Here is a 16,981-nt window from a genome sequence, read left to right on the forward strand (position 1 = left end):
CCTGTACTCTGGATGAGTTAAGATGGCCTTGTTTAGAGTCTCCTGCAGTGTCCCTAGAGGCTCGTCTAGGTATTGCTACTATACTCACCTGTTTTTCTGCAGTTTTGGAGTTGCAAGCTAGTTTGACTGCTACGCAGAATTCTGGGTGCAGTGAGATTAAAGTTAGGGAGTCAGTGTGTGTTCCAGTAAATATTCCTGTACATTCCGCTCATAATGATGGAATTCAGTCTCAGTTTATGGTGGAACCTTCCCTGGGACATCTGCCCTGTCCACAAAATAAAGTTCCAGTTTTGCCCTGTAACATGGATAATTCAGAATCCTTCTCAGAAAACTTGAAAAATGATGTCCTGGAGACCTCCGAGTTCCTCCCAAAGGGTGCAGAACTTGTAGGAGATGTCTCCTGCCCCCCAAGTCCTTCTGAGGTGTTGCCCACTTCAGTAGGCATTGCTGTTGTGCTGAGTACCTTTGCAGCTCTGGTGGAGCTTCACTCATATGTAGTCAATGATGATATTATTGTCACAGAGATTTTTAGGTTTGAATCCAAGCCTTCTTTTGAAAGTCCAGTGCTTGTGACCACTGCTCGTGATGATTCTCTGCCCGGTTCTGGTGTTGGTCTTGTCGTGACAGACTCTGAGGTTGGCAGTTCCTCAAAGTGTCCTGAGGTTCCTCTTGGGCTAGTGTACCCCGATGTGTTCTGTGACCCAGAAAGCCCAAGTGTGTCTCGGTTGCCAGCCTGCTCAGATGCTTCCTCGGTGGAGACCTGTTCTGATGTTGCCTGCCTGTCTGCATGCCCAGAGGTGGTCCCTGAAGGCCCTGTTCTTGATGCTTGTCTTGGTAATTCTGAATTCGGAATTGTCATTGGTTCTATAGGGGTTCTTGATAGTTCTCCATGTGAGCCTGGTGATCGTTCTGCCCTCCTGGGATCTCTGCGGAGCTTCAAAGTGTTCTTGGAGATCCTGGGAGAAATATTCCCTGGTACCTTGGATGAGATTAGCAGTGGGTGCTTTGTGGAAAGGGACACTTCGAATGGGTATTGTGGCAGGGTTGGTATTTTTGGACGGTCCTTGGAAGGTGGTGGGCATGGCTCGGTGGGTGTGGATGGCTTCTTCTCTGGCATTCACAGTACTGATGGGTGTTACGCTGAGACTTGTGGTGCTGATGGGCATGTTTCGGTGGCTTCTCCTTCCGATAAGGTCGGTTTCGGGTGGGCTGACTCTGGAATTGGGCCTTGTCGGGCTGCCCCGACCTTCATGAGTCTTCAGTTAGAGTCTTTTGCAAATATCAGTTTAGAGGCTCGTCTGGAATCCGACCCTAGAGGCTCGTCTGGAATCCGACCCTACTGTAATGATCCGCTCAGCTGGATGCACTGGCAGACAGCTGTTTAACCATTCCTCTAGTCTGTGGGCTGCAGGTCTCTGCAAGAGAGACCTGTCTTTCCATTACAAGTTTCTGGTCTGTTCTGCTGCTGAGAAATTTGCATACACTCGTTATGCAAATTCCCTACCTGCCTCCTTTGAATACTGGCAGTATAAAGAGCTATGTTTCTAATCTGTCTCGCCTGGATCGCACTCGCCTTGCGCTAGTGCTGTGGATCCGTCTCTCTCACTTATTCCTGTTTTCGTGTATCTGTCTTGTCTGCTACGAATGCTTGCGGGAGGCTCGGTGAGGTAACCGTTAAGCAAGCGCTCGCGTCCTCTGTTTCATGTTTGTCTGTCGGTGGTTAGTTAGGCGTGCTTGTCTCTGTTGTGCTTAACACGCGGAGACCGTGCATAAACGCGTGCACTGTTGCGAATGAGTGCGGTGTTCGCGTTTAGCTAGCGTTTGTTATTTCCCTTATCTTCTCATTGTATCATTTGCTGTGCCTTTGCTACTCTTGTGCTCTGCCTTGCTGTAGCCTTGTGTCACCTCGGGCAATCGCATCTCTCGCGATTGCGTTCCTACTTCATATCTGCTGTTGTGTATGCACCGTCGCGGATTGGCGACTAGTTTGGTGCACACACATACAATCTGTCCCTGTGCTCATTCTCTTTCGCAATCGCTTCTCTTGCGATTGCCTTCTCACTTGGTTTACCCTGTTGTGTGTCCGCCGTCGCAGGGTGGCGGCTAGATTGGTGGACATACATACATTCCTCATCTGTGCTTATTCGGTCTTGTGTCGCTGTTAGCAATCGCCATCTCTGGCGATTGCCTTCTCACTTTGTCTTCATGGTTGTGTGTTCATCGTCGCAGGGTGGCGACTAGTTTGGTGGACACACATACCCTCTGTCGCTTTGATCTCTCTCTTTCAGGGCTATCTTGCCCTGCGTTTCTTCCTTCGTGCAATTCCTGTCTGGCGTGTGTGGCAGGGCAGAGGAGCTGTTCCTCTGCACTCCACAGCTCCACCTGTCGACAGGAATTTCCCTCTACAGGTGCATTGCACCTTTTGCTGGGTTCCCTCAAATTACACGCTTGTGGAGGATTTCCGCAGTGTCAGCGCACGTCTTGTGCGCTGATCATGGAGAGAATTCCACAATCGTTACAGGTACTCAGCACTTCAAGGCGAGAGTGCTATCCATTATGCCACCGTGCTGCCCGCTATGCTACCATGCTGCAAACTACATCACTGTGTTGTACATAATGTGATAAAAAAAACGTTATAAATATGCCCCAAAATCTCCAATATTCAGACTAGAAAACATCAGCAACCAAAACCACACTGCATCCTTTGTAGGAAAAGATTAGACGTCATATTCACATTTTTATAATTTAGAGTGGTAATGATCAAAATAAACATAACAATGGAGTACTTACAATGAAAATGGTTTCATGTTCTGTTAATTGCTTTACTACAATGTGAATTTCTTTGATACTAGTATCTGGATTTCTTTCAACAAAGCACTTTATTTCTTCTCCAATTATTGTAGCTGCTTCTTTAGGGGGAAAGGCAAAAAAAATGCCAGTACCCAAAGCTGGAAAAGCTATGGATTCCATATTCTTAGAACTGCATTTCTGAAGCAAGTCAGAGATCCCCTTTCTCAGGACCTACAAAACATGGAAATCATTTGTCACAAGTATACTGCAGTGCTTAATTTTTTATATTTTAAATCAGTTTTCTGGCAACATCTAGCATGGAGACAGATATTGTGTCCTAGCACTTTCACACTTTCTTTGTGGATTAGGGAAACTAAATACAAAAATAAGCTGTTAATTCGGCTTTCTGAATATGTGATTCCTTAAAGAGACTCTGTAACAAATTTTTCAGCCTTAGTTCTTCTATCCTATAAGTTCCTATGCCTGTTCTAATCTGCTCTGGCTTACTGCAGTCTTTCCTAACTGCACTGTCTCTGTAATAAATCAATGTATCTTTCCTCTGTCCTGTTTGTCGGGCTAAAGCTTGATTGTGTGGAATGTGCAGGGCTGCTTGTGATTGGTAGAAGCGATACACACCCTCTGCAGGCCCCCTGCATACTCTGAATGACTCACACACGATGCTTAGCTGAGCCTATTAGAAGCTGGTTAGTTTGTTTGTAAACACTGCCTAAAACTGTTAATTACAAGCCAGGATTGCAGCAGAGAGTGGCAGAAACAGCACAGAGGGGCACAGGAGAAAATAATGAATAGAATGGTATGCTTTTTATTGTAAGAATATTAGAGTACAGATTCTCTTTAACAGCAATGTTGCACACTGCAAATGTGATTCCGATTTGTGATTCCGATTTGCGATTCCGATATTCCCTGGATGCTATCCAAAGAAATACGCAGAAAAAACAAAGCATGCAGTACCGATTTAAAAATCGAAAATCGGAATCGCATATAGTGTGCAAGAGGCCTAAAGCAAACTTAAAGTGAAAATAAACTTATGAGGTGAATACGTTGTATGTGTTTGACTAAAGGTAAATAAAACATAGAACACAGTCTCACATGTTTATGTTCCGTTGAAGTGATTGAACAGATTGTATAGGTAAGCTCTCATACAACATGTAAATTGTACAATTGTACAATTATTGTCTAATCAAATTTGGATGCATGTACATTAGGCATGACAAATTTGTCTGAGCTGAAAAACAAACAGAAGTAATGGCCCTAAGGCCCCCTGCACACTGCATGCGATTCCGATTTTTAATCGTTTTTTACATGTAATTCCAATTCCGATGTTTAATCTTTACTGCGTGCTGCATTTTTTATGTGTTTTTCTGTTGATAGCATTCAGGGAAAATCGGAATTGCAAATTGGAATCGGAATCGCAAATCGGATGTGCAGTGTGCAGGGAGCCTTATGCTGTCAATACACCATCAGTTTTTTCAGCAGGTAGATAGTTTGATAGATAATTTCCGACATGTCCGATCTTATTTTTGATCGTTTTTCTGATCGATTTCTCATAGAAGTGAATGGAAATAGATAAGAAAAGATAAAAAATCAAGCGGGAAATGGATGGAAAATCGACCAAAAAAACACATCGTGTGTACCCAGCATTAGAGCTTTTCAGCACTAAAACATTATCAGAAGCCTATTCTCAGTCAGATTAAGCTGTTTTAGCTTTTATTTACTTTTTAGGAAAGGGACTGAATCTACAAGCTGTTTGACAAGTTTATTTGCATAGATAAGTCCAGTTTGGTATCCATACGCTCATTCATTTTCATGTTCAATTTTATACAGATTTTATATATTATCTCTATAGATAGGATTTCAACTCTTTTTTTTTTTTAAATAAAAACTCATCTAAACTTAAATTGTTCCTAATTAATTGAACTTCTATATTACTTTTTGTGTCATGTGATGAGAAAAAGACATATACAGATGGAAAAAAAGAACCATGAAGAAAAGTACACATGAAAAAATGTTGTTTTTTTATTTGATCTTAAGGGAGACACAAGACGAAAATAAAGCTGATGAGATAATAATTGTATTCATCCTCCTGCTCCTAAAAATGATTGTTTAGATATCCCATAGTTTAATTTTATATTTAAATCTACTTTTTAAATTGTTACCGTTTCATTGTCTCTGCTCAATGACACACTAAGGCCTGGCAGACTATCACCCACAGATCAGCTCCAATGCCCCAATCTATCACCACCATCTTCCCCTTATGTGGCACATCTCCACTTGAGTGGGAGGTGAGAAAATAACACCTACCCGACTTCGGTTACACCCAGACCTTAAGGGTGCAAGGTATTGGAGCTGAACGTAGAGCAGGCAATAGACCACCAGATCCAAACAGGCAGACACAGGTAACAGAAAACGAGTCCAGTATCAATCCAAGGTCATACACGTGATTACAGAATGTCGCAGGGTCAGGCAGAATCAGGTCAGTAGGAAAACTGAGGTCAGTCCAGACAGCAGCAATCAGGAATAGTCAGGAACAAACAGAGGTCAACCAATAAGCAGAGTATCTTTTGCAACAGCAATACAGAGCACCCAGCAGTTAGCAAGCTAACGCTATCACAGGCAATTGCAGAGTGCACTCAGCAAGCTTAAATATTCCAAGCATCCAATCAGTGGCCGGCCAATGCACACAGGAGCCAATCACATACAGCAATCCTGTCTTAGTGTCAGTTGATCGGAAGGTCAGCTGACACAACAACATACTGCTCACATGTTAGCTGACTAAACTGTCAGCTGGCACAACAAAGATCCTCGCTATATGTCAGCTGACCAACTTGTCAGCTGACACTACCTTTGTCGCCGTCTGAGGCAGTACTGCGGCCGAGAGGACCGAGACACTCGCCCACCATCATGGGCACGCTGATCCCCAGTGAGTGCGTCATCTGCAGAGAAGAAACCGGAAGTGGAGATCGCGGCTTGACTCCTGACTGCATCGGCCTCATTGCAGGGGCCTCTAGATAAGTTCCTGACAGACACATTCATTGAAATATGCCAGAGCTAAAATCTATGAACTATTGACTCTTTATCTTTTTCCTGCTTTCAGAAGCCCTTTTATGCTAGGAACGTGTTTTATGGTTGTAATTCCCTATCAGCGAGGGTTACACTATAGTCCCACCAGGTTCTAACCCAGTTCTGATCCACATAGAAGCTGTCACTTGCATACCTGATTTTTAACTCTTTCAGGCAGAGAAATAAAAAAAGGAACACAGCATAGTTATTTGTGTACTTGGCACTGTACATACACATCTCACCATGTCACATGTCACCTCGTGTATCCTTTACTTACTTATCCTTGCATCGTATGTATATGCCCCTGAAAACTTCACTTCAGGATCAGGGGCGTATATATACTCATCTTCCTGTTTACGAGCGCCACAAAGGATCATGCACATGCGGGGCCACCTCTATCGCCGCCCATTATTGCAATGATTGGTGAATGGGAACATGTTTTCCCAAAGACCAAAGACAAAATAAATAAATAAATAAAAAAGCCAAAGTGTTGGATGAAGGAATGATCATTATAGGTATTTCTGCGTCACCATGAGCTGTCTGGATATCCCATTGTTTTCAAACAAAGTTTATTTCAGATTCATACTTGGAAGTTCAGGTTTTACAACATGCTCACCGGGAGTGCAGAGCCTTTACATCCGTCCCACTTCAGAAGAGAAAGAAAGATAACCAATAAACTGTCTAGTGAATGGCTGCCTTTGGCAACTGGCATTTCAAAAAGAGATCCTGCTTTCAAATTTGGACGACCATTTAGGGCAAGATTAAAAAGGTTGGAGAACTTCTCTCCTGCTGCAGCCTGGAGGTCTTTGGTTACATTCAAGACATTGAGATTTGGATTTCCAGCACAGAGTGGGTAAACGAGAATGTCAACCTGAAAATGGCAAAAAAAAAAAAAAAAGGTTAATGCCATCAAATGAATTATCACGCTTCAGACTTGTAATATTGGCCTGAATGCTATTAACTTTTTCTCCTGACTTTTTCCTAGGTGATATGTTTACACCTTGTCAATAAACTGCGTTCTAAACCAATAGCAAGCAAGAAAATATTCAAAAAACTTTTGATATCACTTTTCTTTTATCAACTTTTTGATCCTTTTTCAATTGCAAAGTGCTAAAAAGTTATTTTACAGAGAAGATAAAAAACTATCTCCTAGAAGAAAAAGTTAATTACACATGGTCCTTACACTGCATAACCTGACTCTTCAACTCTTCATACATTTTCTTAGCAATCAATGGATTTGGTTGAAATACAGCTTGGCTAAGTAGCATTACAGCAGGGTAGTGCTCCTCTAAATGCAACAGGTGCAATAATTACATACCGGCCTCCCTGCTGTCCCTCCAGGAACACCATGTACCTCTGATGGTGTGGCAACACACCATGAGACAACTGGAAGGTAAGTGGGGTTGTCCCCTTGTATGGATCACTACTGCTTGTCTGCTATTAAAGGCCGGTCTGTCATCAGAGTCGGGAAAAGGTCCTCCAGCACCCAAGGCTGAGACACCAAAGTGCGCCCCTCCATCCCTCCCACCCCAGCCGTCACGCACTGATTGCTGTTAGACTAAGTAGCGCCCCAGGGCCCCTAACCCCTTAATCTCTAGTTATCTGGCTTGCAATCACTGCCATATCGCCTTTTCTTATTTTTCTCTGCTTTAAACACAATAGGGGAATGATAGCTGAGTGAGTTGTGCGCCCCCTCCTACACTGCACCCTGAGGCTGGAGCCTCTCTTGCCTCTGCCTCGGCCCAGCCCCGTCTATCATGCTCTGCTTCTGTTGGGACATCCTTTTGAATATGGTGCATGAACTTTCTATTTCCACCAGCAGTTGTCCTCATGAACTTTGCCTTGAATCATGTTGTTTCTCTGCCTACCAGCAGAGGGCTCACTCCTCCAGAACTTGTATTCCTCTACACATTGTTAGGAAGAGATCTAAATTATCACCTGATCTCCCAGCACAAGCATTTGAACCAAGCCTGATCACTAATGCAGGGCTAGTTCATCATTTTTGAGTTCTGACCCTCCAAGCCTGAGTTATCAGCCCTTGTACTCTGTTCCTAGTTACCCTGTATTCCTGTCCTTGCTACCTTTTTTTCTCTCAGTGGCATAGCTAGAGACAATGGGACCCCATAGCAACATTTTAATGGGGCCTTTAGATCTAGGCACACTTGAGCAACTACCCTATGGATATGAGTTGACTGGGCAATTTCCATTTCCATGCAATGTACACTGTGTATAGTCCATGGGCACAGAGACAAAGACAGATAGAAGTTAATAGTGAACACATCAAGTACCATCTGGGCCTCATAGCAGTTGCTATGGCTGCTATGGCTATTGCTACATCCCTGCTTCCTGTGTATGACCTATTGCTTATTCCTAGACGATTGTTTGCCAAAGCAACTACATTGTATGGTTTGATTTCCTGTTTTATGACTTGCCTGTATGACTATCTGTTTTCCTGCTCCTTGTGTCCTGCATATTGCCTTGTGTGTGTGTGTGTATATATATATATATATAGCTCTTTTATATATTAACCAGGTTCTGGGGTCTGTGTGCACACTACTGTATATATAGTACAATGGGTTGCTCTGCATATATTACCTTATGCAGGGAGGTCTGTGTATATATTCCGGATTGCATGTGTATGCCTATTTGAATAAACCTGCCTGCAGGGATAGTATTCTGTGTTTTACCTGGTTATTGTTGTATTTATTTCTATTGCTGTCCAGGAGGTCAATTTACACTGCTGATTATGTTTCTTTATTTATGTTCCTTGCCTTTGTTAATAAACTAATTAATTTATTCCTGGCCTTGGTTATTCAGTTATTTCCTGAACAGTGACGTTTCTGCTCGGTTGTAGGTCTTATGTATTGCTCATGAAGTGCTATGTGTAGTGCATGATTCATATGCAGCCATTTCATGGTCATTTCCATATCCTGTGCCCCATCTATGTGCTTTGCTGCTGCAATAATTACATTCTCATGGCAGTGCAGTATGGTATTGGCCAGTGGCGTCCCTACCATGGGGCGGCCAGGAGCGCTCCGCTCCGGGTGTCAGCTCCAGGGGGGGTGTCATCAAGGCCTCCCCAGAAGCCTTGATGACACAGGAGGGGAAGCAGCGCTGAAGGAGGGGTGGCAGCGTCGGCGGGGAGGGGGGAAATACCCCCCCACATCTCCCTCACCTGGGTCCCCTCCTTCGGCGCTTCCCCTCCACGGGCGCCGGCAACGGGCACTGACAGGGCGGCTGATAGCCGCCCTCAGTTTACCCGAGCAGGGCTACGGGAAGATGGCCGCCGAAGCCCGCACTGGAGACAAAAATAGACGGCAAGATGGCCGCCGACGCCATCTTGCCGTCTATTTTTGTCTCCAGTGTGGGCCTCGGCGGCCATCTTCCCGTAGCCCTGCACTGATGACGCAGCAGGAGACGGCGCGGGACATTCAAGAGGAGCTGCGGAGGCTGCCTGGGACTCAGAAGAGAGGTTTCATCTGCAGGTAAGGTTTTTTTCTTTTACAGGTGCACCGGCCCGGCCACCCACCGCTGCTGCCCACCTACCCACCGCTGCTGCCCACCTACCCACCACTGCTGCCCACCTACCCACCAGGCTACCCACCTACCCACCAGGCTACCCACCACTGCTGCCCACCTACCCACCACTGCTGCCCACCTACCCACCACTGCTGCCCACCACCTACCCACCACTGCTGCCCACCTACCCACCAGGCTACCCACCACTGCTGCCCACCTACCCACCACTGCTGCCCACCTACCCACCAGGCTACCCAGCAGGCTGCCCACCTACCCACCAGGCTACCCACCACTGCTGCCCACCTACCCACCACTGCTGCCCACCTACCCACCACTGCTACCCAGCAGGCTGCCCACCTACCCACCAGGCTACCCAGCAGGCTGCCCACCTACCCACCACTGCTGCCCACCTACCCACCACTGCTACCCAGCAGGCTGCCCACCTACCCACCAGGCTACCCAGCAGGCTGGCCACCTACCCACCACTGCTGCCCCCCTACCCACCATGCTACCCACCTACCCACCACTGCTGCCCACCTACCCAGCAGGCTACCCAGCAGGCTACCCACCACTGCTGCCCCCCTACCCACCACTGCTACCCAGCAGGCTGCCCACCTACCCACTCGGCAATCAGGCTGCTCACCCTTCACCACCTACCCACCAGGCTATCAGCTTGCCAACACTCAAATCTGCTACCGATATTGTGTATTTTGTGGTCAGATCTGCTACCGACATTGTGTATTTTGTGGTCAGTTTAACTACCGTCATTATGTATTTTGTGGTCAGTTTAACTACCGTCGTGTATTTTGTGGTCAGTTTAACTACCGTCATTGTGTATTTTGTGGTCAGTTTAACTACTGATATTGTGTATTTTGTGGTGAAATCTGGTGCTGACATTGTGTATGTTCTGGTCAAATCTACCGCAAGATTGAATGATTTTTTTCTGGTCAAATCTGCCGACATGATTGAATGTATTTTCTTGTGAAATCTGCTCACATAACGTGTAATGTCTGGTGAAATGTTCTCGCATTACGTGTATTTTATGTTGAAAGCTTCTGACATTTTGTGTATTTTCTGGAGAAAAGCTGCGCAATGATGTGAATTTTCTGGAGAAAGGTTGACTAAAACTTGGGTGCACTTTTAAATTAGCTCCGCCCCGTCCGGTCATAGCCACGCCCATTTTTTCGCCGCAGGTGGTGTACCGTGGGGGGGGGGGGGGTGTCTTTCAATACCTAGCACCGGGTGTCAAATGCCCTAGGTACGCCACTGGTATTGGCATATTATTTTTGCATCAGTTTAGTTAACTTTACAGCGGAAGCCATTTACTGCATTATTATATCCATCCAGTAGCGTTCTAAGGGGGTAGCGCAGGTCTTAGCTTGCAGGGGGGGTGACAACAGTCCCCCTGTAGCCTCAGTGTCCCGGCTGGCAGCCACCATGCACCCCTGCGGTACCCCCTTGTCGCTATCTCACCTGCTCCCTGGAGTCCGGTGATGTCAGACTTCTTGTCACCGCTAAGCTCTCCCCCTAGTGGTGCCATCACTTCATGTATGCGTGTAATTACGTGGTGCAGGAAGAGGCATTTGAGAAAACAAGAAGATGGGTGATAAAGTAGTAAGGCTTGTACTGTATAAAATGTAAGGCAAAACAGTAGTGGAAACAATTGGATGAGATAAATAATTATAGCTATAGGATTAATCCTAATTGGTACTTTCCTGGAATCCCATAGTCTTATTTTTGTTTTAAAAGTTAACCTCCTAAGCGGTATGCCGCTCTAGAGGTTTTGATAGCCTCAGGAGTCCCCCGCTATAAAACTATTAGTTGAAATGAGATCAATACATATTAACTAGCACTAGGCTAGCCGCCCCCCCCTCACCCCCCCCCCCCCCCCCCGATTGACACGAATCCCGTCCGCTTATACATTACCCAGCCAGGATCCAGCAATCGCCGCAGCCTCCCGCACAGCCCCGGTCTTCTCTATGGGGAGGATCGTGTCTACGCATGTACGATCCTTTCCATAGAGAAGCCCGGAGCTTTTTGGGGAGGCTGCGGCGATTGCTGGACCCTGGCTGGGTAATGTATAAGCGGACTGATCGGGGGGATTCTGGGCAATCAGGGGGGCTGGCCACCTATTCTAGCTAGCTTAGTGCTAGCTTATATGTATTGATCGCATTTAATCTAATAGTTTTATAGCGGGGTCTCATGTAAATGATGAATGATGAGAATGATGTTTATTCATACTCCCATACAGACTTATCTTAAACTATTGTAAGCAAGATAATTGAAAGAGTGTAGAATAACAAGTGTACACTTTGTTAATTTAACAGAGCATATATAAAAAATAACAAAGGTCTTCACATATATCTTCTATAAATGATAACATATAATATGAATATACATACATAAAACTACTACTAAACATATAGTGGTGAATTATTGTAGCAAATCAAATTCATAATTCCACCTGCAGAATTGAAATGGTGATAGTAAAAATATTCTTATTATAGATCAAACTCAATGCAGATCCTGAATTACCACACGTTTAACATACAAACTACAGTGGAACCTTGGTTTGCGAGCATAATTTTTTCCGGAAGCATGCTTGTAATCCAAAGCACTCTTATATGAAAGCTAATTTCTCCATAAGGATTAATGGAAAATCAGATAATTCCTTCCAGAATCCAAAAACATTTATAGAAAAATATTTAATACAAAGTACCATACTGTGTAAGGTAAAAATGTAAAAATGACTTTCACTATAACTAGGGCAGCATGGTGGTGAAATGGTTAACACTCTCTCCTTGCAGCGCTGGGTCCCCTGTACCAATCGCAGCCAGGGCACTATCTGCATGGAGATTGTATGTTATCCCCATGTCAGCATGGGTTTTCTTCTGGGCAGTCCAATTTCCTCCCACACCCCAAAAACATACAGATAAGTTAATTGGCTTCCCCTTAAATTGGCCGTAGACTACGATACATACACTACACAATACATACATATACCATGGAAGGGATTAGATTTTGAGCTCCTCGGAGAGACAGTTAGTGACAAGACTACATATACTCTGTAAAGCGCTGTGGAAGATGTCGGCACTATAGAAATACTAAGTAATAATAATAATAATAATAATTATAATAATAATAACAAATAACAACAACTAACAGAATCTTTGTTGGCTCACCCCAACCTTTTTTTTTTTTTTGTATTACTTTAACAAGGAACTTATCCAATTACAGTTGCTTTTGCCTACTTTTGAGCATTTTGCAGAAATGTGACATTGTACAGTCCCTACACTCAGATTTAGTAAAATTATGTACAATCCTGCAGTGTCAAGGGAAGAAGAACCATCGGCTCAATTGTGATGACGTGGACGCACGTATACATTCTGTGCTTATATATCAAGAAGTTGCTTGTCAAAAAGTCAAAACTTATATTAAATTATGTAATAGACTAGATCTCTTTGCAGCTAATTATAATCCTTTAATGGAAGAATGAAAGCAAAAATTAAAAAATTGGGATAGACCCCTTTTTAATGTGCTGGGACGCATTGCGATAATTAAAATTATGATATTACCTAAAATTATGTTTGTGATGCAATGCGTACCAGTAAGTATACCGGGAGTATGGTTTAAAACCTGGCATAGAATTTTTCAAGACTTCATCTGAGCAAACAACAAAAGAAGGATTAAATATAATATACTACATAGGAAAAAGGAGACTGGGGGCCTGGCTGCACCAAACTTAATGTGGTACTATAAAAGTATACATCTTGCTAGGGTAACAGTCTGGAGGAGTGTAGAAGGTACAGAAAACTCAGGGCAGATCTGGACAGCTTTAAAGCAAAATGAAATTAAAGTATATATGAGAAAATAATTTATACAAGGAGATGTCCAAAGGGAAAAATTTACTCTTATTTTGATTTTCTTGCCGACTTATACAGTTCAAAACCACCGACGTTTTGTTAGAGCTGGGAGAGAGATCTGAGGGAAAACCTAGCTGAAGGATGGTCTAATATATGGCAGAGAGTAAGTGCGATTCATGACATCAGTCTGCTGTTAGTACAATATAAAGTGATGGCAAGGTGGTATATGACCCCTAAAAGGCCAAATAAAATCTCAATATCTTATAGTGATCAGTGTGGAAAATGAAATAAAGGATTGGGAGATGAAGTACATATGTGGTGGGGATGCCCAGAAATTAAAACATTTGGGGGAAAGATGGAATCTTTTGTGGTGGGTAGAGAAGTAACGAGAAGTGAGAGACTGGGAGAAAAAGAAAAGAAGAGAGAAAAATTAACAGCAGAGGGAGTAATTTTCAGCATCTCAGATCAAGGAGATGATAAAGTGGTGAGGCTTCTAAAAGAATGACTGTGTGATTGGATGTACGGACCTTTGTGTATATCGTGCCTTATGTGTGTATATGTGTGGATTAGTGGATTTTGGGTGTCTTGTTTTATATAAGATTTATTAAATATATACGGACTATGATGCAAACTTGGGCCAGAAGCCACAGGAGCATTGCAGTGAACTGCATCTAATAGACTGGGCAATAAACTGAGCTGAGGTCCGAAAAAAAAAAACGTCTTCAAAATGTTTGCTTGTCTTGCAAAGAACTCGCAAAGGACAGGTCCGGGGTTGGCGCTTTATAAATACAATAAATAAATAAATAGCAGCAGCCTGAATTGCTAAACCATGGCATGCATTGCTATAGTGATTCGGCTGTACTCTGTTTCCGATTCAGCTACAGCTCCCATTTCGCTGCGTAGCCTCACCCCGAATGACTCGTGCCATGTATGGCTATAGTGAATCGACTGCAAGCTTCAGAAATCTGCAACATGCCGTTCACATTCACCCCAAGGTATAATCTGGACAGCAGGACATTAATCAGATAGGCAGCGTTTATCTGTGCCGTTCACATGCAGGAAAGTGCTGCAAAATCGGCCCAGATTCAGGCATAATGGAAACAGGCCCTTACTGGTACTTTTAGCAGGCGTTGATTGGTGGAGTTGGGGGACTTCTTACTCCCTCCAGTAGACATAACAGGTATTTTCCACTGCAGAAGGATTTTTAAAATAACTTGCTAGTGCCAGCCTTGTAATCAGGGGCGTAACTAGAAATCCCTGGGCCCCCCTGCAAACATTTGGATCAGGCCCCCTCCCCCTGCTTTCTGCACAGGTAAACTGAGAACCAATGTTATTCATTTGGCTAGTGCACACTTGAATGTGTTTTCTCCATGCAGATAAAAACAGACAGCAGTGAAGCACTGCAAGCATTTTCTCTATCACTTACATTAGCTTCTGTAATAAAACGTGCATGTTTTCACACAAATAGACACACATGGTGTGCAGAAAACGCACACATAAAACTGACAGATGAGTGCGCTCCCAGCCTCAGCTTATAACACTCACTCTGTCCATCTCTGATGGAGCAGAACTGGCTCTGCAGACTCCTTCAGCATCACTACAGTACACAGTGCTTGGGGAGGGGTAGAAAGGTTGGGGACTGGGCTTTGTAAACAAGAGCTTGCTGCACACTAAATAGAAACTGTCTATAAATCTTTGTCAATAAAACTTTGTATGACTTGTTATCAGTGGCTGACCAAATGCAGTCATTAGAACAATTGTGCAGTGGTATAGAGGCTGGGGCAAGGTGTTGTACACAAGACCCTGCTGAACTCTGAATAGCAGAAGGTTTTTTCTCTCTGTGCCCTTTTAATTGTCAGTCTCTCAGGACAGGGGAAAGAAGCTTCTACCCCACAGGGGCCCCCTATGGCTTCTGGGCCCCCCTGCGGCTGCATCCCTTGCAGGGTCTTTAGTTATGCCCCTGCTTGTAATGTGAATTGCCCTCATTGAGAACATCAGACTTTATATTGTTCTAGCATTTTTGCTAGAGCTGTAAAGTACTGTTGAATGTGGGTAATCATCTACAAGGTGAACTGGTCCATATCAAACTAATTATGCATTGCAATAATAAGCACTTACTTCATTGTGATTAAAGCATAAACCAATTTAGAACACAAATGTTTAGTAAACACTTCACAGTACTGAGGTCCTCAGTTTACCTTTTGATCTTCAAGATTTCCATGCTTCACAGTAATTTTAATAGGAGGCCTGCTGTTTTTACTATCAACACAATGACTTTCTCTTTCTGTTCCATCCACATTAATGTCTGAAAATACAAACGGTAATAATGTCTATTATGCACATGTTGTAATGAGATTGCAAGTCTTTAGAAAACGGAGTGTATGTATTGCTAGTGCTTTCTGTGGAGCGGGCCATGATGATAGTAATCCAGCTGGGGGCCTTTACTTTTTTGTGCTGACACTGTTGGAGGCGCCCTAGGTATATCACTTACACAACTATAATATTCTAGATAAGATATATTGCGCCTTACCTCCTTTGAAGATCAAACCAAGTTTAAATGGAATAATATTTATTCATGCACATTAGACTACGCATTTCACAGGTGCTGGCCCGTTTCCTCAGGTCAATAAAAAGTGCCTTAGTAGCAATAGTCACAAGCGTGAGCGCCTCTGGGACTGCCTGACACTAAGGAGGTACTAATAAACTGCAAAAAGGTACTGAAGCTCTGCCTGACACTAAGGGGAAATGGAGGCTGCAGCATCTCCTGTCCTGTGAGTCATAGTCCTTAGGGTGGTCTCCTGTGGGGAAGTAGGGAAGGGGACAGAGTTTTGCTAAAAGCAGTGCTGCAGCATAATAAGTGACCCCCTCCATCCGGCTGCAGTGCCGGCTGCGTAGCGCCTGAGTTGGGCTCTGTTATTGCTACAATGCTGTGATTTGTGGCCGGTAAATTTGGACCCCAAATTACTTCTACCTCTTGGTTGCTACGACTCAGAAGGGGAATGGTGTTTCATGCCACTGGGAATTTCAGCATCGGCAGGATGACCCATTGCAATACATATGCTAGAAAACCACCCTAAAGGCGATGACACACAGGGCAGAAGCAAGTACCCCTGTCCCCATAAGTGGTGTCCCCTTAATAATGACAGATATTCCCCATGTGGCTTCTGTTGCCAGCTAGCTTGCCTACAGTGTCCCCCTTAGATTGAGGCAGTCCAACCCCCATAAGTAACCACCTTAGACTATAACTAGGGCCCAGCCTCCTACTAGGTGACAGATGAATAGCTCCTCCTCCCCAAACTTCACTTTTCCTTAATAGCAGTGGTTCTCAACCTGGGGTCCTCGGACCCCTGGAGGTACATCAGTACCTGTCAGGGGGTCCCCCAGGGGCTGCGGACAAAATGGCAGAGAACCACTGCAGCACAGTTTAGAATTGAATATCAGCTGTTAAATCTCCCCGTAGCATACGCTATGCTCCATTCACAGTCGCTCATGCAGGAGATGTGTAGTAGCCTAGCTCTCTGATTGGCCCAAATGCTGCCTGTCACAGCAGTGCGTGCACCCGCCTGAACCACCATCGCGGCCAATCAGAGCCGCTGCTGTGACAGGCAGCATTTGGGCCAATCAGAGAGCTAGGCTACTACACATTTCCGGCATGAGCGCCTGTGAATGGAGCATAGTGTGCACTGCGGGGAGATTTAACAGCTAATGTTCAATTCTAAACTGTGCTG

At 44.3% G+C, this 16,981-nt stretch overlaps 1 protein-coding gene across 2 annotated transcripts in view; it reads right to left on the reverse strand.

The window, feature by feature from the left end:
• LOC137510731 (protein mono-ADP-ribosyltransferase PARP14-like) overlaps nucleotides 1–16,981 on the reverse strand; it is a 69,749-nt gene that overhangs the window by 36,808 nt on the left and 15,960 nt on the right. For both annotated transcript variants that reach the window (XM_068233927.1, XM_068233928.1), the window contains exons 4-6: nucleotides 15,452–15,558; nucleotides 6,488–6,742; nucleotides 2,791–3,021 (exon numbers count right to left, since the gene is read on the reverse strand). In XM_068233927.1, coding sequence (XP_068090028.1) covers nucleotides 2,791–3,021; nucleotides 6,488–6,742; nucleotides 15,452–15,558 — 593 coding nt within the window. The remainder of the gene's footprint in view (nucleotides 1–2,790; nucleotides 3,022–6,487; nucleotides 6,743–15,451; nucleotides 15,559–16,981) is intronic.

This window comes from Hyperolius riggenbachi, chromosome 1, assembly GCF_040937935.1.
Source record: "Hyperolius riggenbachi isolate aHypRig1 chromosome 1, aHypRig1.pri, whole genome shotgun sequence".
In the NCBI taxonomy this organism is placed as follows: domain Eukaryota; kingdom Metazoa; phylum Chordata; class Amphibia; order Anura; family Hyperoliidae; genus Hyperolius; species Hyperolius riggenbachi.